Source organism: Pantherophis guttatus, chromosome 2, assembly GCF_059756535.1.
Source record: "Pantherophis guttatus breed Tessera chromosome 2, ASM5975653v1, whole genome shotgun sequence".
Taxonomy (NCBI): Eukaryota; Metazoa; Chordata; class Lepidosauria; order Squamata; family Colubridae; genus Pantherophis; species Pantherophis guttatus.
The window spans coordinates 100,230,944-100,258,324 of record NC_142064.1 but is presented as its reverse complement, the minus strand read 5'-3'; the positions used below and the strand labels follow the sequence as shown (position 1 = coordinate 100,258,324).

Sequence of the window (27,381 nt, the reverse complement as noted above, 5' to 3'; positions counted from 1 at the left end):
TGGAATATATAGATGAATTTTTAAAGAGTCATTATTGTACCCTAGAATCAAGGGGGAAATGGACATCTTTTTGAGTAAGCCTTTGAGTTTCTAAGAACTCTTTGTCAATCAACAAGATTAATAATCCTGGAAAAAATGCAGAGTGTGGGCATAGTTTAAATATCTTTTATACTTTTATCTTTTATTGCCCATTCACTTCTGAATATTTAATGAAATTCTGAAGCTTGCTTTTGTTGCCTAATAAAAATTGCTTTAATGAGACATTTGCATTCACTTTTTCCTCAAACAACACTCCTGATTTTGCTCTTCTTTCAGTATTCATAAGTCTTTCCTCTCCTTTCTCTTCTCAAAATCAGCAGGAAAAAAATAGCATAGAGAAACAGAGAGAATTAAAACTACACAACAGCCACTCTTTTGCTATCCCCCCAACTGGAAAAACTACCAATAATGCTAATAATACTAATAATAATACATAACAGTATTGTCATATAGTTCCATTCTTCTTCAATCTGGGGCTATCAAATGAGTCTGAAGACCAGACTCTAAATATGGATGTCCATTCTCTTTTGCAAGTATAATGAGCATGGAGTCAATTATCTCCATGGAGTCAAGGAAAGACTGAGAGTGCATGGAGTCAAGGGAACACTATATCAATTCTCTATATCAACCCAACCATAGGGAAAAAGTACAATTATTCAGCACTCAACAATGTGGCTCTCTGACAGGACTTTCTACAATGTTCCTTTGAAGAAGACAAAAGGTAAGTCTTAAAGAAATAACAAAAATAATTAAATCTATTGCCTTTTGTGGCTCTATTATGAGAAGAATCCTGTGTTGTCTCCTTTATGATGATACTCCAAGACAGAAGATCCAAAGATTTGGCGGAGATTATAATAGAAAAAAAACCCAGTCAACAGCTTTACAACCTTTTCTAGTTTTCTCCATTGTCTTTGAAGGGAGAATACCATCCCAAAATCCCAGCCATTACATCTTGGTTTCTCTGCGGATCTTTGTTGTGTGCAGAACACATTACCAGGTACTGAGTGGGTGGGCAATTTTCAGCAAAAGAGTATGAAGGGAAGCACCTACCCCTTCAGGAGGATGGGCGGTCCATCCAATCTCAGAGGTCTCTCCTGTTGTATCCAAAAGGATTTCTGTTGGAGAGATAAACAGATAAAAATGATGATTTTAGGAGACAGTTCCAAATGACAACTAATTCCTTCCTATATCATCTCCTGAGGGCCAGCATGATTACTAGTCTCAAACAAGATTTGCTATCACAAATGGGATCGGGGCTGGGGGAACTGTGGTATGAGTTTGTCAGCTTTGCAAGTGATTTCTTGCAAGTCTTCAGGCATGATTTTCATTTAAGTGGTTTCATCCATTACATGCAGCTACTTCATACTTTGGGAATGAGTCATATGTACCACATTTATCACCTGTTTCATTCCAATTTCCATTGAAGAGCTTATTTGCAAGCAGCAGCTACTGTAGATTCTGCTTTTACAAACATTGAATTCTTCTTATATTACCCATTCTCAAAGTCATTATCTTCAAGACACAGTTAGTATCTGTCATTATTTTCTTCTCTTGCTGAAGACTAGCAACAGGACAAGGCAGCTTAAGCTCACTGAAACATGTTTGGTTCCTGAAGTGCACTGTGACAACAGTGGAGATCAAAGGCCCCCTTCCCCTTCCCTGCTCTCATATCTCAGTTAACACTTAACAATAACTTTTGAATAATTTTTTTAAAGAAACACTTCTTTTCAGAAGCGAGACCAATAACCGAACAAAAACTCTTTCAAGTCATTGTGTAACTTCATCCAGAGCAAAGAATGAACCAGTAAACACAGGTTGTATCTCCACAGAAGTAGTGTAGCAATTAAAGCTGTTGAGCAAAATGGTAATGATTTACAAAACATAGAATGTTGTGGGTTTTTTTAAATTGTCACACTTAAAAGTAAAAACAAGAGAAGCTATTTATTTCCCAGAACTTTCAGGAATGGGCATTCTTAATTCAAAGGACTCTAACTTCTCAGCCACCTTTTACAGCTTTCAAAGAATGCATAACTGTGGAGTCCTTAGTGCATTCTGTCCTTGGTTATTTGCTTGCAGACATTCCATTACCTGACTGGGCAACATTATCAGTGCTATCGAGAGAGAGGTTTGCTCCCTAGTTATATACAGTTCAACCTCAAGCTCTCTTGAGAGGTATAACTCCTATTTACATCCTGCACTGATCTGGTACATTTCTATAGATCTTTAATTTAAAAACAAGCCAGAAATTTGCTGGATCAAAAATGTACTCCTAAAACAGATTGGACCACAAAGTCCACACCTAAGTCATCTTGTGTCTGAAATAGGAGAACCAATCTAAAAGATGTTTTCACAGTAGTCAAAGGACAGAATTGTTCTTATCCTGGACCATATTGAGCAAAGGACAAGAAATACTCTTACATAGGCTGGGCCGGCTTCTAGAATCTAACCAAAATCAGGTGCATATGCTCAGCTCTAAACCTAGGCTTCCCTTTTAGGTTTAAGTAGCAACAGCTGGCTTAAAGAAGACATTATATGTTTCAACAGAAAGGTATTTTGGATGAAAATTAAGCCAACAAAGTAAGTTTTGATTTCGATCAAAATGGAAACTTTATTTTGGACAACCAACTTAGCATAATCATAGAAATTTTATTTAAGGAAATTTTTAGCGTGGGAAGTGAGAAAGAGAAGGACAAACATTTCCTTCAGGGCCTTGCATTCCACAGCTGGCCAAAATGATGTTCCCCAGATGGCTTGTCTCCAATGACCCAGGTATTATTTTTAAAGAAATCAAGAGACAGAGAGCACACATTAATTTTTCATGGGCCAGCAAATACATACAACCTGGGGCTGAGAGGGCTCTCCTCCAATAGGAGATATTTAAACAACCAGCATCCATAGAGAAAGAGGAAAGGAAGGACACATAGAGCAAGTAGACTAGATTCCAATTGATAAGAGTTAATAAAATGGTTCACAGATGGGGAGTTTAAACGGACCAATTTCCCTTCTCCCCATCTTTCACTTTCACACAGAGAAGTAAAAAAATGTTTATGGAACTGGGAAATCTCTGGACTCTGGAATCTTGTATAGGAAAATGAAGAATTTTGGCACAGTGGCAAAGCAAAGAAAAAGAAATCTACTACAAATTGAGTTAGAAGAACGGTGTGATTTAGCAAATTGGGATCAGTTGTTGCAGACAGGACTGAACAGATTACTTTAGCCTCCAAAATTAATTTAAAAGACACGGTTTAAAAATATACATTTTTTAAAAAAGGGCCTACAAAAATGTGTATAGGACCTTGTCTTAAGAATCATCCATTTAGCAACTTTAGCAAAGTTACAATGGCACTGAAAATGAAATGAGGTATAGTTGATCCTCACACTTATGACCGTGGCAGTATCCCGGTGGTCACATGATCAAATTCTGAGTGCTTGGCAACCAGCATGTATTTATGATGATTGCAATGTCTCAAGGTCATGTGATTTCTGTTTGCAACCTTTCCAGCCAGCTTTTGACAGTAAAGTCAATGTGGGATGCCAGATCCACTTACTGGTAAGAACCGTATGATTCACTTAACAATTCCAATGAATCACTTTAACAGCGGTAGCCAAAAAGGTTATACAGTTGGGTGTGACACACTTAATAACCACCTTGTTTGGAAATGCTGGTCCCAATGCTAAATCAAAGACCACCTGAATTACACACAGTTGAAGTTGTAGTTTTTATTAGAAGCTTTTCAAAATTATGTGTTATGGAAGTTTGCATAGAAACTTGCCTGTATTTGTGGAAATTGCACATAACAAGAATTTTCCACTTTTTTAAAAAAATCAGAAAATCTAATGAAATAGAATAGTATATAAATCCATCTGACATAAATTTAGATTGATTTGCTATCTCAGGCTTAGCTGACAGTACTGCTCTCTGTAAGTCTTATATTTAAAGGCATTTGATTTTTAGATATTCTTTTAAGATATATGTGCTTATACCGCACCTGCTAGGAAGAAAAAGAAAATATTGCTGACTATCTAGAAAATTCCCAAGTAGGTAAAACTATTCTTATTATTTTTTTGTTGGTCCTGTTTTGCTCCTGAATTAATCAGCTTCCAGGTACTGGTGTTTACTATTAAAAGATTAGAATATTGATTTTCTTCTTCTTCTGCTCCTTAATATTAACCTCAGCATCCTTTATCAGTATCCTTACCATGTACTGCTCCACTGAGCTGTCAAATATGGTAACCCTCCTTAAATTAGAGCATGTGTATTCTCCTTTCTAACTCAGATGTGACACAGATTTAGGTTAATGGCTCAGTTTAATATCAGAGTACTTAGGACAGAGAAGGTCATCTTCATATCCTTGTTTGTTTGCACTGTAACCCCTTCAGGAAATGGAAAATATATTTGGGGCCAATGGTTACATTTTTTTTATCCCAGAGAACAGATATGGATCTAGTTCCCCTGCTCAAAATCACAACCAACTCAACCGTCAGATCACACTGTTCCAATTTGCAGAAGAATATATACAAGTGTTCCACATTTAGCAACCATAACTGGAATTGGTAACTTGGCCATTAAATGAAGCAGTCACTACGTGATATCACGCCTGTGCTTATGATCTTACATCATCTTTCCTTTGTTTTACAGTCATGCAAAGGTTGTAAATGCAAGGAATGATTGCAATGTTACTTTGTCATCACACTCGTAACTGAAAATGCACACTAATTCTTCTTGATTTTATTCTTGAATTTTTCTTTATAAAACGAAGTTATAAACATAAACAATATTTTTAACCCTTTCAGATTTGCCCCTTTATCTGGTTTGTCCCATATTTATTTCCAGGAAAATATAATTCAGAGTTGAACTGTGGGGTCCTTGGTGATCTCTGAGTTTGGTTGTTTTCTTGCAGATTTTTCATTACCAAACTAGGTAACATCATCAACAGTACTAGTCCTGATAATGTTACCTACTTTGGTAATGAAATGTCTGGCAAGAAAACAACCAAGAAACCCACAGATCTATAAATGTACTTTCACTTCCTTCTTAAAACTGCTATGTTAGTCAAGGGGAAGGGGGGAGAAGAGGGCAGGGGGCTATCAAGCACTGAGCAAATAATACTACAGAGCTGATTATTTGTATTAGGTTTGAAGATGACAATTTTCACTCAGCTGTAAACCACATATTCAAAAACCAATGTTTCAATGGGCAAAAGTGCAAGAGACAAGCTCATGACATTAAGCCCCCACATCTGACTAGGGCTTAAGGGTATTTCTGAATCCTGCACTATATCAGGAGCTTCAGATAGTGATGACAATAGTAATGCAAGGGAACACATTTTCCTGCATCAGCTTCATTATTTCTTAATTCATGGAGGAAGAAATCAATGGTTGTACCAATAGTAATAGGAGCCCTTAGACTTAGAACAATACCCAGAGGGTTGCATAGATAAATGGAAATTTTGAACTTATTAGACCTGAATATTCTGACTTTGCAAAAAACAACCTTACTTGGAACTTCCTATATCCCCAGATGTTAACTTAACAGTTCTTAGGTCCTTGGCTAGGACTTGAACTGTTATGTTTTACCAGTCTTATATTGTGAATCGAATTGAAGATTAACCAGTCATCATCAACCATCATCATTCTATGCCTTGGTTGGATTATATTTAGAATCCTGCAGTATACTCTACAGGTCTGCAGTAATTTTATTTATTTTATACTTATTAGTCACATTCCTTCATTAAAGCACAATCTTGGCAGATTCAATAATTAATGACTGGATCAATACATATAATGTTCAAAGAATTAATCACCAAAAGCCAATCATTTTCTGGGATCAACTGAAGGTGATGGGCTTCATTTTTAAGCTTTAAACTTCTTGCATTTGTTATCTCAGAGAACATCTCCTTCACTATGAGGCTATTTGGGCATTAAAACTGACAGGAAAAAAAGCCCTTTTGAGAGCAACACCAGCTCTTCAGGCACATGAGAAACATCGCCAGCATTGCTCAGAAATGGTGAAATGTTCCTCTTTCCAAATTAGTCCCCTGTTCTCTTACTTTCTGAAAAAGTTAAGACATATCTTTTTAATTAAATAGTTTTAAAATGTTAACAGAATTTAAATGCTGGGGGAAAAAATTCCTTCCACTTTAATTATTTCTACTATGTCTGAGTTTTTTCCTCAAATGTATCATTACATATGAATAAAATTACAATTTACTATATGTCTAGGTGAGATTTTTAACTGGTATGTAAATAGCAAAACATAGCTAGTACTTCTCCCTTTATTTCTGGTGGAATTTTTCATAATTCTACTTCATAATGTCAGATATTTGCTGAAATTACACTGAGTGCTTCTTAAATCAGCAGGCTTTTCTGAATCACATCTGCACAGATGTGCATTTCCTCCATCATTACCCCCAAAAACTGATTTTGGTTCGCCCTATTTACCTAACAGCTTTGCATTTACCATCTTTTCCCTCAAACCCCTATAGCTGGTTGCACAGTATATTTGATCCCCAGCAAAGATTGGAACTGTTTGTCAATTTTTCTCCCCACAATCTCTTGCTAGAATTGCTGAAATGCTAGTTGAGCACACCTTTCAATTTCTTAATTGAACTTCGTCTGCAATGCTGTTCAAGCTCATGAAATATACCACATATATCCAAACATGTTTGCTTTTTTTTTTTTGTCTCCAGATGCACGCACCATGTTTTGTGCATCCAGTTGAAAATTACCCTGATTGAAATTAGATATAATATGCCTTTAGAACAGGGGTGTCAAACTTGATTTCATTGAGGACCGCATCAGGGTTGTGTTTAATCTCGGGGGGCCAGGGTGGGCGTGGCCAGCTTGTCATTGTGTCAGTGTCTTAACGCCATTTTTGTGTGGCCCTCCCGTGCTCCGTTTTCACTGGCAGAGGGTTGCAGGAGGCTGTCAGAGCCAAAAATGGAGCTTGGGAGCCCATTTTTGCTAGCAGAGGCACTGCAGACCAGTCCTTCACTGTTTCCAGGGCAGCCCCACAGGCCAGATCTAAGCACCCCGCAAGCCAGATCTGGCCCATTGGCCCTGAGTTTGACACCCTTGCACTAGAAGGAGCAGGTGCCTAAAATTCTTGTATACATTAGCTCTGTATCAGAAATTGAACTTGGCAATTTCCTTGGAGTCCTTATTTAGCATTTATCCAAGACCATCTCTCTTGTACCTGCTTTATCTGTAGGTCAAGTGCTTACATGGCTCTCATAAAGTTCTCTTCAAAATATCTTTAAAGTTAAAAAATGACAAGAGTTTTGTCCACTGCTGCTCAATACAACTGCATCGCTCTCTGTGTTGCAAAGTAAAACTGAAACTGTTGGTTTTATTTTTTAACAACCGAGAAACCAAGTTCACTGGGATGTTCACTGTTGCTGCTCAATCATTTTGGGCATCTTTAAAATGCAAGAGAGGCTTCAGTTCTTCAGTGCAGAAAATGGGGGAAATTTATCCACTGGAGATAAAAACTTTTCTGCCTAACTCACCCATTCCTAACATTAGGAAGTCTTATCCCCTCCCACACTGCAGTACTCAATGAGATATCTGCAATTTGAGGGAAAAATGATTCCTTAACATCCTAGTGCATTTGGACCTTTATGAGGGCTGTCATAGATGGTAAAATATAGATTCATGCCCTAATCCTGCCATTTGCCTTCACTCAACCCCACAATGATAGTTGGAAGAGAAAGTGATAATTCTCACCACATGCTGTCTGGCATTTCTGGAAGAAAGGCTGATACATAAAGTATAGTAAGTAGGTGGCCTTCCTATGAATCTATAGACCTTTGTTGTTGTGCCAAGAAATAAAGTAGAGCAAACAAAATGCAATTACCTAGGCAAATGAATATCCTGTGCCGTATAAGAATTGACATTGTAGGCAAGCTGGGTAAGGCTTACAGGGTAATTCCTGTCGATTCAGCTAAAAGACTCCAAAGCAATTCTTGTAGTTTGATCATGTAAATGGAAATATTTCAAAATGTGGCAAAGAGCACAGGAGTGTTATTCACTCTTTAAGAGAGGTTTTCACCTTTACACCTTCAGTGAAGGAAATTGGGAGAAAAAAGTTCAAATAATTCAAAGAGGTCCCACTTTAATGTATTCAGTAATAATGACAGTTAGAGTTTTACTTATTGCTTTGCAAAATTTTGTATCATCATTATATGTGGGTAGTCTGCAGTTACAGTCACAATCTAAGATTGGTGGAAACTTAATAATTTAAGTGCTAACCAAGACCTAAGAATTATTAAGGTAGCATCTAAGGATAAGGATATAAGAACCCAAGCAAGTTTAAGTTTTTTGTAATTTCAAGTTGGTCAAGTTTGATAAATTCAATATTTCCAGATATTGAGGGAGTCCTTTAAGCATTGCTTCAAAGGCTCCAATCATGATTGGGATAACAACGGATTTCTTTTTCCATAAGTATTTGACTTTGATCTGCAAGTCCCAATATTTTGTAATTTTTTTCCAATTGTTTTTCTTCAATTTTAGCAACATCCATGAGCTGGTCATTCTCCTTTTCAAAAGCTGTTATATCATATATGTTATGAGCAAGATGATTGTCTATTTGAATCTAAAGTTTCATAACATCTTAGCCCACACATTTTCCAAAATCTCAACTTGATGGTCCCAGTATTTTTACTAAGTATTATATGCACAAAAATGTGAAATCAATCTGCCAGTTCTTTAAGTAGTGTTAGCCTTCATATGTAGAGTTCTTCCCAAGAATTTAGGATGTTGTAATCTATCAGCAGAGTATAAGCAGTGGAAACTGACAGATGAAAATTTTATCAATGTACATATTTTCTAAGTGCCATCCAAGATTTTTTTGGGTATGATACTCAGTGTGCCAATAACCCCTGGGACCACCATAGCCAGCTTATGTCATTATCTTTCAATTTCGGTTTTCAGATGTTGACACTTTGTGATCTTCTCCAATTTTTTGTCTACTGTCTCCTGGTATTGCCAAATCAATTGTCCACACTTCCTTCTTTTCAACCAGAGTTAAATCATGTGTTTTAAGAGCAAAGACTTGTAGTTTGTATTCAGAAATCCCACAATATTTTAACCTGCTCATTTTCAACTACTTTTGCATTCCCACCAGTTTTTCTTTACTGGCACATGGTAATTTTTACAGATGTTCCCATAAATCATTTTGGTGATTGTGTATGCCATTATTTATAATCAGTTTGTGCAATCTTCTTGCACAAGCTGACTATCTGTCTCCTTGCACAATCTGCACCTTGTTGAAAGTATTTGATGATTTTTCCATTTTGTTCTTGATTGCATTAGTTTGAATAGCTTTCTTTTGAGCAGCCAAAAATCAACTCCTTCAGTTTCTTTTTTAATATTCCAGTTGTAAGCCATTGCCAGGTTTTATCTTTATCCACTTTCCCTTTGATCATTTGTAGAAATTGATTATCTAATGCTTTTCCTTGCCAGCATTCTGTTCTTGGTTTTATTAGATTATTTCAATATTTATGTTTTATTTCCTATACATTCATCAAGTTCCATTTTTTTAATTTGCATCATGTTTGTTCTTGGCTGCCTTTTATGTAATTAACCAATGCATGTTTTTTGACAGTTTGTTTGACTTGAAGTAAATCCCTGCCTCCATTTCTGTGGGGCAGATATAATTTATTAATATCACTATAGGGAAGTATTGCACTGTGAGTAGATTGCTTGTTTTTCGATCCAAACTGTCCAGTTCAGCTCATATCCAGTTAATAATTCTAGCAATATATCATATCAGAGGTATGACCAAAGTATTGATGGCTTTGGTGGTGTTTTCACCAATCAGTTTTGTCTTTAGAAATTTTCTCACTGTTTGGATGTATTCTTGACTAATCATACTTTAAAGTTAAATTTGTCCATGCTGATGTTATCAAACTGTAAATTGCCCAGATTGTATTCTGTATCCTAATAGCTCCTGATGGTTTGTTCATTTGGCATGTCAGTTCTATTACTCTTTGTGATTTTATCCTGATTTCTTGATACTATAGCACATTTCTCTAAGCCAAATTCCAGTGCTATATCTAAGCTAAAAATTCTTACAAAATTCTTATAAAATTCAATGACTGATATTCAATGTCCATATAAAAATGTGAGATTTTATTAGCAATTTTTGTTGAATGGTAGCAAAGACTTTTCTTCAAAATCACTGAAAGTAGAATCATAGCAATGACAAATAATAAGGGTAATAATGAATAAGCTTGGAATATGCCTATCCTAATATTGATGAGCCCATATTTTTCATTTCCAACCACCAATTCTGTTTTTCACGGCTTCATTATTTTTTCTATAAACATTCTAATGTTTTTTACTGATGCTGGTTGCTTCCAAACATTTGATCCAGGTTTGTGGTAATGAATCAACATCTTTTGATAATCAATTTGGATCGTATGGAAATTGGTTTTTTGCCTTTTGCCATTCTCCAAAATCTTTTTATATATCAGAAGATGATCTTTTGTATCTCTGCTTTTCCTTCTGTTTTCTTTCTATTCTATTGGAAGGGTATTTTTTTTTCTAAATAATCTTGAATGTTGTTTGCTATTATACCTGTGAGTAATCAAACACTGTACGCAAGCATGTTATCATCCTATAGTTTCCTGGTGTTGTCCCCTTTGCTGGGTCTTTTTGAATCAGATAGGGTTTGCCAGTTATTATTATTAATAATAACAAGAAGAAGACGATGACTGAACGACTGTGGCAAAAGAAAGTGAAGATAGTACCAATAGTAATAATCACCTTGGATGTAATCCCCAAAATAACTGGAACACCACTTGAACACCATCAGCATTGACAAAATCACCGTCAGTCAATTGCAAAAGGCAGCTTTACTCACAGCAACTTACGTTCCGCAATCATACTTTTGGCGCCATCAAAGAATAACATCTGTCTATCCCAGGTCCTTGGGAAGGACTCAGTAGGTAGACAAAAATGTCAAATCCAGTCTAAACATCTGGCTGACTATGTGATTTGTGATTTCTTTTATTGAATAGCCCGAAGGCCTTTTCAAAAAAAAAAAGAAAGAAAGAAAGAAAAAGATAAAACAAACAGTTACAGAAATAACAGTCTAAAAATATATGATATATGACATTTAAAATTTAACAATATCGAAGTTCAATAACTAGATTTCCAAAACTAGATAACCCAAATAAGATAGCTCCTCTCTAACTCAGCTCATCTTTCTTACAACCAATGAAATTCTTTTCGATATAACTGGCTCGTATTGCTGTCATCCTTTTAAGATAGCGAGTGATAGCCCTTACCAGGGGAGTCTGACTATGTGACGAACCATCATCATCGCAGTAGACTTGATTAATGAGACTTTCCAAATCTTGCTTCTTTAGTAACATGCTTGCTGAAGACTTGACAGATCTACTCTGAAAAGTAGCCCACGAACAGGTTACTAAAGAATGTAGTTATAGCCATCAACTAATAAGAATTTAAAATAAAATCAGTGATGAAAGTTGAATTTTTCAATGGATACTAGTTGTAAGAATACACATCTTAACTCCAGTCGTGGAAAAATGACAGTTCTGGAGAACATGAGCTGCAGGGTGCTTTTGGGGTCAAGTTATGTTTATGATTTCTCAGAAGCATGTGACAGGCTGCTGGTTGGCTATTGGGGCAAACAAGGTGCCAGAATAGACTTGACAGTTCTACACAGCTCGTCTTATATTTTTGGTTTCTGTGTTCTGTTAAGGCATTTAAGGATTATTCTGAAGCTGCTAACCCATCTCCTGGGTTAGCAGATGGGACTAAATGGGGCATTCTCAAATGGAACCATGTATACATAGAAATTAGAAATTAGTACAGACAGAAACAAATGAAAGGTAGGCTGTAAAGGAAATGGGGTGCATAAATGAACCAAGTTAAGGAAGCTGATGGAGGAAGAGAGTTACCAGTGCCAGATTTCAAGGATTTAATTCTTCAGGAAGTCAAAAAATAAATAAATAGCTAAAGCCTCAGAACCAAGGTCAGCTATTTTTCTTGGATTGGAACAGAGCTTTTCCTTTACCCACAAATGTATCAAGTCCTATTTCCCATATCTGCAAGGAGCCGTGATGATAATGAATCCACTGGGTGGATTGGACTTGAAATGATATAAACAGAAAATATCGAGAACCGCTTAAGAAGAGGCAACAGATCAATTCCTGTATCAATAAATAATGCAAACAAATAAATAAATGCATACGTGCAGAGGGGAACATGAGAGGAACCCGATGAATATATGTAGCAATCATCCCAGATTAAAAAAAAAACATAAGCTAGAACATTATAGATGGAGAACATTATTATAATTGTGGAACATTAGGGCTGCTTGCCAATGAAGATAATGCAGCTTCACCAAGTAACATGATTAAAAAATGAATTCCCTGCCCCCAAGGGACTTTAATCAACATTTCCATTATATGGAGTGTAATGATTGGATCAAATGAAAGGCCTGTGAAGTGCAACGTCTTGTTTCCTACATTTGCCAACTGGATATCTGTGGGAAGCCCACAGGCATAGTCGGAAATCAAGTCCTTTTCTCTGCAAACAGTATTCAGTAGCATCAGCAGTAGCCCCTTCGAATTCTGGCTATGGAGTTTCCATTTAAAGTCACAGCTAGTTACAAAGGGAAAGGGAAACCCAGTCAAGAATAAATGCCAGACAAACCCAAAATCTATGCATTAGACCTTGTTTCAATTGAAGAGAAGAATGTTGGTGTTAAATTGGTAGCTTCAAAAACCAAGCAGCACAAAAATATTTCTTAGGCTGGAATTCTAGGTAATGGGAGGCAGCAAAAGACAAAGAAAGAAGGGAAAGTATTTAGATTTCAAGAGACCATTGCAGAGGGTTTAAAAAAAAGGGGGGGGGTTGGATTCAATCTTGTTTTGGCAGAAAGGACTTTTTTTTTTTAAAATGGAGGTACAGATACTTTAAGTCTATTAGGACTTATATTAGTCACTTCTTGCCACGATTGATAACAATATGGAGGAAAAGGATGTTCTGCTTTAAGGAGACTGATGTCGTATCAGAGGAATGTCAGACAGCAGACGAAGAAAACCGGAGAGGGGAAACAAGGATAGCAAGTTAACCAGGGAGGGAAAGAGAGGGGTATCATGAGCACTCCTGTAGCAGGGCCAAAGAAAATCCCTGCGGCCACATGTGCTCACTGACCTGAGCCATTTCATGATGAATGCACATCTTTCTCTCCCATGTGAAGGCCTCCGGAAAAGACAGGTCAGAAAGCAGGGGGGAAAGCCAATGGAGGCAAAGGACCGTCAGGCTGCGATGAATGAAAACAAGAAGTGTTGGGGTGTGCAGGACTTGGACAAGAAAGGGAACAGAACTAGAAGACCAAAAAAGGAGATGGGGGAACCTTCCAAACAAAGAGGCTAGCTTTAAAAAGTATCTCCCTGTTCATTCACTGTTTATAAACCATCCAACAGTATGGTCACCCAAACATCATTATACTTTCATTCCCCTCCCACCCCTATTCCCAATTCTCAATTCTTCTTCTGTTTCTTTTGATATTCCTTCTCTTTAAAAAAAAAAAAAAACCTGTGGTCAATCATCTTAAAGGCATCATCCAGTTCCTTCCTTGTTTTAACTCATCCAGCTGATAGTGCTTCTTCTGCTATAAGCAGCCAAGGATTCCCCCCCCCTCCCATCCGATGTTTATAGTACAGAAATCCAATTATTTAAAGGAGCAGTGGGTTGGTTCACAACAGATAGCACACTGCTTGCATGATCACAAGTGAGAGTGTGGCATAATTCTTCCCTTGAAATGGCAGCCATCTTCTACTTGACAATTAAAAAACAAAGTGCAAACTAGTCTGCAGAACAGGAATAGCAAACCTGACCACAACAAAACCCTTTTAAAATATTTCCATACCACATTATATTTAACTCCCAAGATATGATTATAAGTACCTGTACATAGGAGCTTATTACTGTACGAGTTAACAATAGAAAGGAGTCAGATGAGAAGTATTATGATATATTTTCTCTTCTCTTTTCAAAACATTTGCATATGTAGAAGTCACAGCAGTTCTATGCAATCAAATATATATTTATATATTTTGAATCCCCATCAAGCTTTCCTCAAGACCGTAATTGGTAACTTGAGTTAAAAATAAACTTCAAAAAGAATAAACATCTATCTACGAATAAGACCTACATTCTTCTCCTTTTGCATGCCGGCAGTTTTATCCCTTAAATATTAATGAAGCTGCTACTCTGCCGAGGTGAACATGCTCCTTCCAAATATCTGCATAATGATATTCTCCAAAAATCAAGCACCAGTTTGGGGTAATGGCAAAGGAATCAGGTTAGAAACTGAGGGAGATAGTGAGTTCTAGTCCCACCTTCTGAAAAACCTTGCCAAGAAAAAAGCGGGGATTTGTCCAGGCAATTGGATACGATTGAATAGATCCGTGATGGTGAACCTATGGCATGTGTGGCAGAGGTGGCACACCAAGCCCTCTCTGTGGGCTGTTGCCAGTTGCTCTTCCGGGTTCCATCATGCGCATGTGCACTGGCCAGCTGCTCTCTTCCGGGTTCCATCGTGCACATGCGCACCGGCTAGATGCTCTCTTCCGGGTTCTGGCACACACATGCTGGTCTGTCCAGTGTGCACATGCATGCCGGACAGACCAGCATGTTCATGCCAGAACTAGGAAGAGAGCAGGTGGCTGGCGCACAGGCGCATGATGGAACCTGGAAAAGCAGCTAACAATGGGACCCGGAAGAGAGTATGTGCACCAGCCAGCTGCTCTCTTCCAAGTTCCAGAGCTCCGGCATGCACACACACACACATATACTCCAGTTTCAGCACCCAGTGCTGAAAAGGTTAACCATCACTGCAATAGATGAAAAAAAATCACCAAATAAAGCAAAAGTACCTCCTTGAAACTAATTTCAGCTCAATACTTTCTTGCCTCAATGGTTGAATCAGCCCTGAAATCAGTACAATAGGGTTTTTTTTTAATTACTTCATAAATTACAGGGGATCCACAGATGTTCAGAAGATAAGAGGGAGATAATTCCTCAGAAATACCATCTAAAGATTGCTATCAAGAATGGCGAGAGTCTCAGTGGCTCCTTAGGTTATCTTATGCAGTTTTTTATATTAAATTTAAATCTGAGATTTTTTATCACTTTCTGCTTTCTTTAGCATTATTGAAAAATATGTTTTTTCTTTCTTTCTATAAACCCTAAGGACTAGAACTTTTAATTTAAAAAGCAACCATCAGAAGTAGCGTCTTTTGTTGCCTTTTGCAGTGTGGACATTTGTAATAACTCAAATAATTCTAATGTCTTTCAGGATTCACAGAAGCTTAGCAGAGTTCCTCTGAATGGCAAGAAATTTGGGGGTTTAATAACAAACCAGCATTTGAGCATATTTAATATTTATTAAATATATACATTAAAGAGTGGGACTGACACAAGATGCATTGTAAAAGCCAAAGAATATGTAGCCTCTGGATTTCTTTCTTTCTTTCTTTTTTTTGAGAACTGGAAAACTCAAGATTTGTTGAATTTTGATCAACTTTCCTCCAGCCATACAATATATCTGGCATAAAATACTTAGAAGTGTCATTTAACAGTGCTCACAAGAGCAAAAGGATCAGTAAGCATCTTCAGCTAGCTCTGAAAACATTAGTCTGCAGCACATGCCACTTGTAGATAAAGAAGTTGTGGATAAGTATTCGACATAATGGGAAAGGTGGAAGGAAAGAAAGAAAGAGGACAACTAGCAGCAAGATGGATGGATTCAGTTCCAGTGCCAGTGAGTGCACTATGGGGGACCTGAAATAATAGATTAGAGACAGACAGTCATGGAGAAAATTTACGTTATGTGATCACTAGGAATCAAAAATGATTTGATGGCACATAGTCAATCAATAATATTTCTATTATGGAGTGAATCAACTTTGCATTTACCTTCTAGAGAAGATGCTAGGCCAGGAAGGCACATTATCCATAGCCAAACCATTATCACTGCTTGTTCCTTCATTCTCCTGATGGTGTTAGGATCCATTTAGTTTCTCCAGCACTTTCAGCATCTTCCATAAACGAGAGTTACCACAACAGATATTCCAGAGGGCAAGAAAGGCCACAAGTCTAAATGTCCCAAAGCGCAGGCAGCTCCGCATGAAAAGAAGTGAAGGGCTCTGCAATAAAAGAAGAAAATGATAGACAAAAGCTATTATACCAACCCTTCTAAACCAACTAACCCTGAAAAACTCCCCGATTTAATATCCTACCAGGAAAGGGAAAAGAACCATAAATCATTATTTAATATTTTTTTTCTTAATTATCCTAAAAATTTACATACATTTGCCCTGAGAGAATTCCTTTTTGCACAAATTGGACTAGCTCAACCTTACTGCTAGATTGCATGCTATGTGTAGTGTCTATTCTAAACATTTTTGGAAGCACATTCCACTACAAATGATAGAAATCGAAACATACGTTTATAACCTTATCCTCATTTTCATAGCTTCTTCTTCACTGTTTGACCTTTGGTCAGATTTGTTCTGGTTGAAAAGTTACAGGTGGATTTTAAGACTGCTACAAAGTACTGAAAGATGGTGAAATAGTAAAGAGGTTGGACTGGGATGAGTGAGATCTAGTATCTAATTCCCATAGAGCCATGGAAATCTATGAGTAACTTCAATCGAAACACTTTCTCTCCGTCCAGCCTACCTCACAAAGTAGTCTGAAAAGGGTACAATTTGGGGGAGACCCCAGATAAGTCATTTAGATCTGCTAGAGGAAATGTCAATTATGCAATATAAAAATAAGTAAATATCCCTAGCCACATCCCAATATCAGCTTTCCTTTTCACTTTTGTAGTTTTTCAATTCCAATCTACGTCATATCAGACCTAATAGTCTTTACATCCATTGTGAATTTTTTTTAAAAAAAATTCTTTTCTAATTTTGTATAAACAGAGCCAAATTGGTGCCATGATTAACTCACCAGGTAGAAACTGGGAGATTGTGAGTTCTAGTCCTGCTTTAGGCACAAAGCCAGCTGGTGATCTTGGGCCAAACCCCTTCTCTCAGCCCTAGGGATCTGGTAAGCACTCCGGAATAACCTCGCCAAGAAAACTGCACTTGTCCAGGCAGTTGCCAGGAGACAACTTTCATGCCCTGGCTTCAACAAAGGCAGAAACAATCCATGCAGTTGTTAAGCAAAGTATGGGGATGGAGCAGGTGCTTAGGGGCAAGGCTTGCAAGAGCATCAGGAAAGCTTATCTGGAGAGATGGCAGGAGACAGGCAGGAGGAAGGCAACAGAAAAAATGTTGAGGAAGCAGGAGAAGGAGCGTGCAAGGGTAGACTAAAGGCTGAGGAGAAGGCATAATTGAAGTAGACAGTCAGTAATCCAATATCAAGCAACAGCTTGAAAAGTACCGAGGGATGAGCCAGAGACTTGGTCAGTGACATGTTGAGGCCAAAACAAAGCAGAAGTAGAGAACAGGAAATCAAGTGGCTTTCAGCAATGGAAGCTGTCCCTGCATAGTTTAAATCCACTCCCCTTTGAGCACACCCAGGTGAGGCTCACCCCAATGGTGAAATCCAAATTTTTTTACTACCGGTTATGTGGGCATGACTTGGTGGGTGTGGCATGGCTTGGTGGGCGTGGCTTGGTGGGCATGGCAGGGGAAGGATACTGCAAAATCTCCATTCCCATCCCACTCTGGGGCTAGCCAGAGGTGGTATTTGCCGGTTCTCCGAACTACTCAAAATTTCCCCAATGGTTCTCCAGAACCTGTCAGAACCTGCTGGATTTCACCCCGGCTCACCCTGCTCAGAGGTTGCCAATAATGAAGCACTTTGCTGCTTTCTTATGAGGCACTTAATCTGCCAGGGTTCAGGATTCTAATGCGAGGGAAGGTCACCCTGCTTCTTGGAGGCCATGACATCAACATTCACTCAAAGCCATACACACACATAGCATCTTTTTTCTGCACTCCCAAGAAATTATGCATGTACTGTATACAATAGAACCTTTGGTCACGATCATAATTCATTCCATAACTTTGGTTGCAAACCAATTTGGTCGTGACCCAAACCTAATTTTGGAAATTTGGCACTTGCAAAAAAAAATGACACAGAAAGGGAAATCGGCCGCACAAAAAAAATGTGAATTTTTTGGTCAGAACCCGTATATGCCCATATACATATTCTTTTTGATTCTGCCGAAGTTTTATTATTTAGCCTAGGTTTTCTTCAATTATTACTTTTTCTATGCATCTTTTAATTATGACTGGATGAAGAAACTTTGCTCTGATACCAGACTACCAAGTTCACATTTCTGAAATAAGGATGTGAGTCAGGAAATAATTGAAATTCAGGATTTATATTTTTCAGCATGTTTCTGAACAGTTATCCAAACAAATATGTGTATGTTGGGGACATTGGTACAAAAATAAAATTCTTGTTTAGAAACTGTACAAAGAAGCTTTTAATGTAAGTGAAACTGCTTACAAAAAAAATCTGGGCTATGTAAGGACATGCATTAGGAGTTGTGTACACACAAAGAGTTTCAGAGTAGACAAAATACTATTTTTCTACATAAAATGTATGCTTTATATGACATTGGACACTCAAGAAATAATACTGAAAAAAGGCATAATTAAATGAATTAATGGCAGTCACTCATATTAAGTGAACTAATTTCCCACATTCAGCAATTATGTACCACTGCATACCAGCTGATGGGCAAATGTGCCATCTGCCTCCATGCTTCCTAGATATCTGGCTGGAGATAGTGATGATTATTTTTTCCTTTTTATCAGCAGACACCATGTGCCTTCTAAGAGAGATTAGGGGTCTTAATGCTATCAAGCAAAGGATATGAGAGGCCAAATTTACTATTTCCTCTTGAATGGATATTTTTCTGGTAGAATATGGAGACAATTGGAATGGACTGGGATGGATTTGAATGGACTGGACTGGACTGGAATGGAATGGAATGGAGTGGGGATCAGAATACAATGACACCCAAGCCTTCCAAAAATTTCTATGACTGAAGCAGGACAACTGAATTATAAAAACTTATTTGAAAGGATTCACAATATACACAATAGAGACATGCCAAAACTGCTTGCAACTGAAACAGATTTCCAGGCAATTCCCATTGTTGGCTTGTAGGTCAATATTCGCATTCCCTAAGACTCTGTAGGAATCTCAGTTTTTATCTGAGATGTTGACACCAGCTAAACTGTTTCCTACATAAACAATCTGACTTTATACATCCTGTCTTTCTCTATCCAATACCTGCCACTCCTTGTTCTCAGAGGAACTACATGTGCCAAGCTATGCTTGAAAAATAACAAATTTAAGAATAGGAGATTGGGAGATTTAGCAACTCCATCTTTCGTGGATCTTTGTCTTTGTAGCATTGGTAGTATGGACTTGTAACCAGTCAGAAATAACAGCATAGAAACCAAAATATAAACATATCTCTTCAGAAACTCAAAAGCCACATAATTTGTACTTTGCATCTGGGATGTATTGTATGATTCTGTTATGCAGGCAGGATCTGAGTAAAAGAAGAAAAACAAAATACAACATCATTTTTACTTGACCAACTTGGAAATCTCTATCTCATTTTCCCTGGCATCTATTTAATTTATTCATAAAGCCCACAAATCCAGAATGATGAATTTGAATAGGCTCATCCAGCCATCTGTCACCTATGACCCAAGAAACTCAATGAAAGAATTCTTAAAAATCTCAAGTAAACAAGCATTTCTGAAAGCCAAAAAGGGTGTCAGCACAGCTTTCTTCTGGCACATATCCAAAGCAAGCACCAAGCAACCCAAGTCTAAAGGGAAGCATCTTTCAAACTTTTTACAATTTCCAAATCTTTTTAACTTTGGGCAGAAGATAATCTTGTTGGCCTACCCACTGAAGTTTTTAATACCCAGATTTCCTAAAATGGTCTGAAAGGTCTGAAAATTGCCAGGTCTCAAGGTATGACCAGAATTTATTAGGATTTGTTCTATTGTTTTCTGTGCTGTAGCATTTCTGAAAGATGGACAAAAAGCATAGGTTAAGTTATTTTCTTCTTGCAAGATCCAATCTGGGGTGGTCACTGGGAACCTCTGATGCTGGTGACTGACCTAGATCAGATCTTGCAACATTTTCCTGGGACACAGGTTTTCTTTTAATGTTTGCTACTCATCAGTTTCAACCAGGCACAAGGTTCAATTAAAATCTTTATGTGGCTCATGGGCAATATTTCCACACCTCTACCAGTGTCTTTCTCTTCTATTATCTCCACCCTCTTTGCAACATCATTGCTTATCTTCCAGGAGCATCTGCTCATCCAAAAGCCTGGCAATCCTTGGAAGTAGTTCAAGGTCACTGAAGTCAAGGGGGAAAAAATTGAAAGAGTTGATCAGATCAGAAGATGTTTATAAGGACTGAATTTGCAAGCTACATTGAGAAAGCTACAAAAACTCATTGGCATCACCTCACTCAAAGTATGTAACATCAGCCGACAGTGCAATCCTATACAAGTCAGTAATAAGGTTGACAAGAATTGTTTATCAAAAACAGCCCTCAATAAAGAAACAATTGGATTGACTAGAACTGTTGAAGTTGGAGAGTTGGAATTGTTAATTAAAAACTCTTTAGCAATTAACACTCAAAAGTAGGCCTGGATATACATCAAGCCAAACAACTAAAAAACTATTTTGCCAGAATGGAGTAGCAAAACTACTAAAGCATTGGTGTGAATGGAGTTACTTTTAAACTGCCTTGCCTTTGCATGTTTACTCACATTTTTTTGGCAATAAGTATCTAAATTCTTGATGTTGAGGTAGGTGTTTAAGCTATTTCAATTGCTAGATTCAACCTAGTTTTAAAAAATTACAATCTTTGCCTGTTTCCTATATGATGTCTCAATTATTTACCTCCTTATTTCAAGAGATTTCCAGCTAATCCAATATCTGTCATGTATGTGAGATGGGTAGCTATATAAATTTAATAAATCAATCAAACTTTTCAACAGTTCATTCTGCAATAAGCTCACTGCTCTACAGACGGCAAGGAGGACACCATGAAAGCTCACAAGCAACCTGAAATGATCTTAGTGATAACTGGATCAAACATTTTTTTATTGGTTAAAAGTTGGGGGCAATTTTAGTCACCAATAAAACTCTATACTCACATCCAAGAACAAACTACAGATTCCCTTCTGCAAATCTGTAAGTACCGGGTACATTCATATGTAACAAAATATTGTTTGGGCAAATACCTTTTTCTTCACTTTACATTCATAACTGGATGATTTACCTACACACATGCAAAAGCAGAGAGGAGTGAAAGTGAATTCCCCTACTTTCCCTCCTCTCCAGGAGGAGGAAAAGTGAGAAGGAAAATCAGAAAGAACAACAATGCAACATATGGTTTCATTTTGCTCAATTCCTGCTTATCTTCATGCAGGGCTGGCTATATTTTGAGGCTTGGCCCCTTTCCAAGTAAATGAAGCCATACAGATTGGAGCAAGTGTCAGTTGGTGTGTGTGGGTTTCCTAATCTTGAAATGCACCACCGTACATACTTTTTGACTAATAGCAAATTGTGGACATCTTCATTTAATGCAAATCCAACTTCTTTTTGGAATATTTGGAGAACTAGTTTAGTCTACTCTAGCGGTTAAGGCACCAGGCTAGAAGCCTGGGGGCCTGCATTCTAGTCCCAGCTGAAGCATGAAACCCAGCTGGGTGATTTGGGGCCAGTCACTCTCTCTCAGCCCAATCTACTTCACAAGATTGTTGTTGTGGAGAAAACAGGAGGAGGAAGGAGTATTACGTATGTTCGTCACCTTGAGTTACTTATAAAGTATTTATAAAGTTACTTATAGAGGCCATACATGAAGGGATATAATAAAGGAAGGATTAAAAATCTAATAAATAAAATAAATTTGTATATCACACTTTTTACTTAATTGGACTGTTCAGAATATATTAGAACTGCTATATTTTCTGTTTCTATCATATCAGTTCAAAAACAGATATATCATTTCTGGAAAATGTGTTCAATTCATTCTTCCCGTGCTAAATTAACACTATGGGACCATTCAGATTTAAAAACTCTTTTAAAAACAATTTTATTGGTAGATGTGAATAGGTGCTGGGATCCTTATGCTGGATCAACTAGTGAATGACGAAAAATAGTGGGGGAGTTGCATTTTTTAGATTAAAAGATAAAATACCATTTGTAAGTGGCCATCCACTGGTAGTATTTACAATTACAACATATTTCTACTACCTAGAAACTGACAGCTAGACAATAGAAAAATATTTTCTGTGCTGCTATTATGGCCAAGAGATTAGTCCTCCAACATTGCAAAGACAAACATATGCCATTGGATTGAAAAATCTGATGTTGCTATTGTTTTATGAATAAGTTGCTCATAGATGTAGATCATGCATGGCTGATTACAATGAAATATAATCATCTTTCATTGAAAACATATAAAAATCATATATATAAAGCCATATATGCAGAAAGCTCTCCTTCTCCTCCTCCTCCCCCTCCCCCTCCCCCTCCCCCTCCCCCCTTCTCCTTCTTCTTCAACAATGTATCCAGACTGGTAGTTAAATCTTAATCTGACAAATAAGACCATAAATAAAGAGATGTCATTGAGAAAAGGGAGTAGATACAGTCTTCCTAGCATCTGAGGTAGGACAAGAATCTATGAGTGGAAACTTTACAGTTAGAAATCCAACTTGAACTAAACAGAAATCTCCTGATTATGAGAGCTATTCAGTAATGGAACAGCCTGCCTCTTAAGGTGGGTTCTCCATTACTGGATGTTTTCAAGAAAAGAATGGACAGCCATTGGTCCAGAATGCTATGAGGTTTCTTGCACTGGCAGAGATTTGGACCAGAACACCTCAAAGGTCTCTTTCAACCCTTAAAATTCTGTGATTCTAAGAGTGAGGGTATAGCACACTTAGCTGCACCTGTGATGCTATCTTGGTGATATATCCCAGTCTTTCTGGAACATACAACTTCAAGAAATAGGGCCATTTGGGGAAGAAGAAATATGTCTCCTTTACATTAGCGGTACCTAATATTTTTGGTTCCACGGACAGGTGGAGGTGGGTGGCAGCAGTGGGGGAGGGGATGGTAGTCTGTGTGCAACCAAATTCATGCATGCGCAAATGGAGCTTTGCGTTTGCACCCAACGTTTGTGTGGACCGGGCTGGTACCAGTCCAGAGACTGAGGCTTGGGGACACCTGCTCTAGATTATCCATTATCTGCTGCCTAAAGCTATTACCATTGTAATGCTGGAACCATTTCTCCTTAAATGAAAAGGGTTCATGATTTAAAATAAATCTAATCAGTTGCAGAACAAACCACCTAAGGAAGATCTGTAGTTCCATTTCCTATTTTTAGCAACTGATTACAGGTTAAAATTTAGTCAACAGTTAACAAAACTGACCATAAACCTGGCTCATTGCCTTGGAAAATTAAAATGGTAAGATTTCAGCTTCATGTGAAAGACAAGTCAGGAACCAAGTGAAACAGAACTAAATCCTAGTTTAATTCTATCCCTGGCCACATGGGAGGAAGTTGAGGAAAACAGAAACCGTACAGTCTAGCACTTCATGCTGGTTATTTTCTACTCTGGGTATGCCTGAAATGCTACATTAATGTTTTAGATCCTAGATCCCTGATGGCAAATCTATGACACCCGTGCCCGAAGTGGCACATGGAACCATGTTGCCTGGCACGCACAATGTTGTCCATTCGTCTTCCGAGTTTCTGGCACACATGCATGTGCGACGATCAGCTAGCCTTCAGCAGTGCTGGAAACTGGAAGAGCTGGTCTTCCGTTTTCCTGCGTGAGCATGTGCGCCGGCCAGCTGATCGTCACACGCACATGCACACCAGAAACCTGGAAGACTAGCTGGCCAGCACGCATGTGCGTGCTGGAAACCAGAAGTTCATTTTCGAGTGCACGCATGCGCCCTGGGCAGCTCCTCTTCCGGGTTGCGGCCCAGACGAGTGTGTGTGCTCACGCGTGCATGCGCTCTCTTTTTGGTGCTGAAAAGTTTTGCCATCACTATGCTAGATGAATAATTACTTTACTATCTTCACAAAAACCTACCCACATAAATTTGGCTTGCTGTCAAATTGAAGATTGCAAAACAGCTACATAAAAGGTGGGTTTTTTTCCAAAAAAAAATCAAGACACTATTCTCTTCTTTACCAAACAATCTATTAAGTAAATCCAATGTATAAATGAATGAGCAGAGACATCTAATTACTGTTCCATGGCAACTTAAGTTTTGTTTGTGCTTTAAGCTATTTCTAAAATTGCTCGTCAATGTATTGTGCATGATCCATCCAAAGATAAACTCTCTTAAATTCAAATGAATGCAGGGAAAAGAAATCTAAATATTTCCTTAACTCTTCCACTAAAAAAAAAACACCACAACTTAAAACAGCTTAACCTCACCTAATCTAAATATCTTGGTATACATTTTTTTATATATAACTCAAGGACTTGCAGTAAATAATGCTTATAGCAGTAAACTGACCTTTTTAAAAACAATTAGTATGTACTTTTCTTTTAAGAAATACCTGGTGTACAAGTGAGAAACTTCTGAGTGTATTACTGTACCACTCAACTTTTTTTTCTGCTCAATCATGTCTAATTCTAGGAGGCTGCCTAAACAAGTCCCTGAAGTTTTCTTGACAAGGTTTTTCAGATTGGTTTGCCATTGTCTCCTTCCTAGGGCTGAGAGAAAATGACTGGCCCAAGGTCACCCAGCTGGCTTTGTACCTAAGGTAGAATTAGAATTCATGGTCTCTCAGTTTCTAGCCAAACTTGCTCTCCTGTGTCTTTTTTACATTAGTATAAGAGTAAAAGGGTTTATTTTATACAATGAAGACAGTGTTCAACACTAGTGCTGGTTGTTGTATTAACTGAGAAGTTGTTCCCATAATTATTCTTACCTTTTTTTTCTCTCTTGCCTTTGTATTTAATACATTTAATATTTTTATATTTATGATTTTAAGTGTAAGCTTCCCAGGGTTGTTTTTTAGAGTGAGGTGGGCAACATACAATTTTTAAAAATAAATATTCAAAACATCGAAAACGATTTGGCATTGCCAGAAAATTGGTCAAAAATGTGGAGACTGCAGTTCAATGTTTCTAAATGTAAGATCATGCTCTTTGGGAAAAAGAATCCTCTGGCAGGGTACAGTATTGGGGCTACAGTGTTAGACAGAACAACAGAAGAAATGGTGCTGCAGGGGTTGACTGCAAAATGAGTAGGCAGTGCAGCCAAGCAGCTATGAAGGCAAACAAAATTCTGGGATGCATCACTGGAGGGATCGCCAGCAGGAAAATGGAGGTCCTAGTCCAGCTAGATAGGGCTTTACCCAGACACCATTTGGAATACTGTATCCAGTTCTGAAGGTCTCACTTTAAAAAGGATATTAAGAAGATCGAGCAAGTCCAGAGATAGGCAACAAAAATGGTGCAAGGTCTGAGGGACAGAATGTATCAGGAAAGATTGGAGATACTGAATAATTACAGCTTGAATGACAGAAGAGAAAAGGGGAACACAACTGAAATATTTAAATATATTAATGGCATAAATGAGGTTCTAGAAGGCAGCATTTTCAATATTAAGCAAAAATCAAGAACACAGGGGCATAAGCCCAAACCGACAGGAGGGAAGTTCAAAAGTAATATTAGAGAGTATTACTTCACAAAAAGAGTAGTGGAAGTTTGGAACCAACTTCCAGCGGAGGGAGGGTTTAAACTGAATTTAAACATGCTTGGGATGAACACCTGTCCATCATTTGACAAAAATTCTAAAAATGAAAAAAATAAAATTGAAACATTAAAAAAAAAACAGCTCAAAGGGCAGACTTGATGGACCAATAGGTCTTTTTCTGCCATCAGTTTTCTATGTTTATAAAAAAAAATGGAGAACCACAAAAAATAGTATTTTGTTAAATGATGACTTATAAAGTAAGATTTTTTTTTTCAGAAGGTGAAAGCTATGAGTCAGCTATGAAAGCTATGACTTTAGGATTGATGAGGGCTAACTAATTCACAGGACAAATGTGTGAGCTTAATAGCAGGTTAAAAAAACCCTTAGTCTTAATACATTTCATAATTTTGGAATGTATTTAGAAAAAAATATACATCTGACATATGTAAAGGATTTTTTTTGGCTAGGTAGGTAAATGATGAAATATTTATTACATGATAAATTGATAAACTGATTGAAAGTCATCGCCTTAATCACAAGCATTCTTGCTGCTTGTAAGAATGGATTAAGTGATCTCACCCTCTCATACAGAGAAAATGTTAAATTATTGACATCTGGAGATGAGTTTCATAGTGCCTAGTACACATTATTCTGTACACCAAAAAGAACTGGATCTCAGATTTATCAAGGGTACCAATTTTTCCTCCAGTTCTTCCAGCACAGTTAGTAAATCTAGAGTCAAAACTTGGTTGGGCTACACAACAAATGCATCTCATTTGCTTTCAGCATCACCTCTTCCCCCATTTGGCTATTTAAGACAATGACTCAAATTTGTTTTTTTTTTTAAATTGAAGTTTTTACATTAAATTGTAGCATAAATAAATCTAATACGAAATAACTATGCATAATCAGAAATATGGTAAATTTTTTTGGTCTTTCAGAGCCACCGGGTCTTATTCTTAAGACATTCAAACACCGAAGTAAAGATAGAAATGGGTTTTCATACTCCATATAAATATTGAATGGATTTATCTGAAACAATATTATATAGTAGGGATTCTCAGTTTCACTCCAGTTGATCAGACCGAATCACTCCTTCAATTTAAACCCTCAAACTGAATTACTGAACCATGTTTAATATAATCAAGTATATCTGAATTTGTTTGGATATTTGATGGGCTTTGGCAAGCACATAGTCCCACTTTTATCCAACTGAATTAATTGGATCCTGGCACTAATATTTAACTCTCAGCCGATTTAACTTTTGAGCAGAAAACAGATAAGATTTAACATCCCTGGCAGATAACCTGCAGCTTCTGAACTACATCTATCACCTCCAGGACTGCCCCAGCTAAATCAGCCATAAATCAGTTTCAGTTGTCCTGCACTTCAAAACTGGAAATGAGCAAATTTTGTAGCTCCAGTCCTTAAAAGAACCCCCTATTAAAAAACAAGAGAATGAAAAATCTAGTCTTTTCCACTTTTGAAGCCACATTCCACAAATTCTGGCCTCAGCCCTTCACAAAGCATTAAACACCAAAGGTCTCAAACCCTGCTTTGGCCCACC

The 27,381-nt window shown here is 37.5% G+C and overlaps 1 protein-coding gene across 3 annotated transcripts in view; it reads right to left on the bottom strand.

Annotated features, from left to right (window-relative positions):
- Positions 1-27,381, bottom strand: part of LOC117661772 (ephrin type-B receptor 5) — a 168,745-nt gene that overhangs the window by 117,937 nt on the left and 23,427 nt on the right. For all 3 annotated transcript variants that reach the window (XM_034410897.3, XM_087886459.1, XM_034410898.3), the window contains 2 exons: positions 15,997-16,226; positions 1,090-1,154 (listed from right to left, as the gene is read on the bottom strand). In XM_034410897.3, coding sequence (XP_034266788.2) covers positions 1,090-1,154; positions 15,997-16,093 — 162 coding nt within the window. In that variant the 5' untranslated portion in view covers positions 16,094-16,226. The remainder of the gene's footprint in view (positions 1-1,089; positions 1,155-15,996; positions 16,227-27,381) is intronic.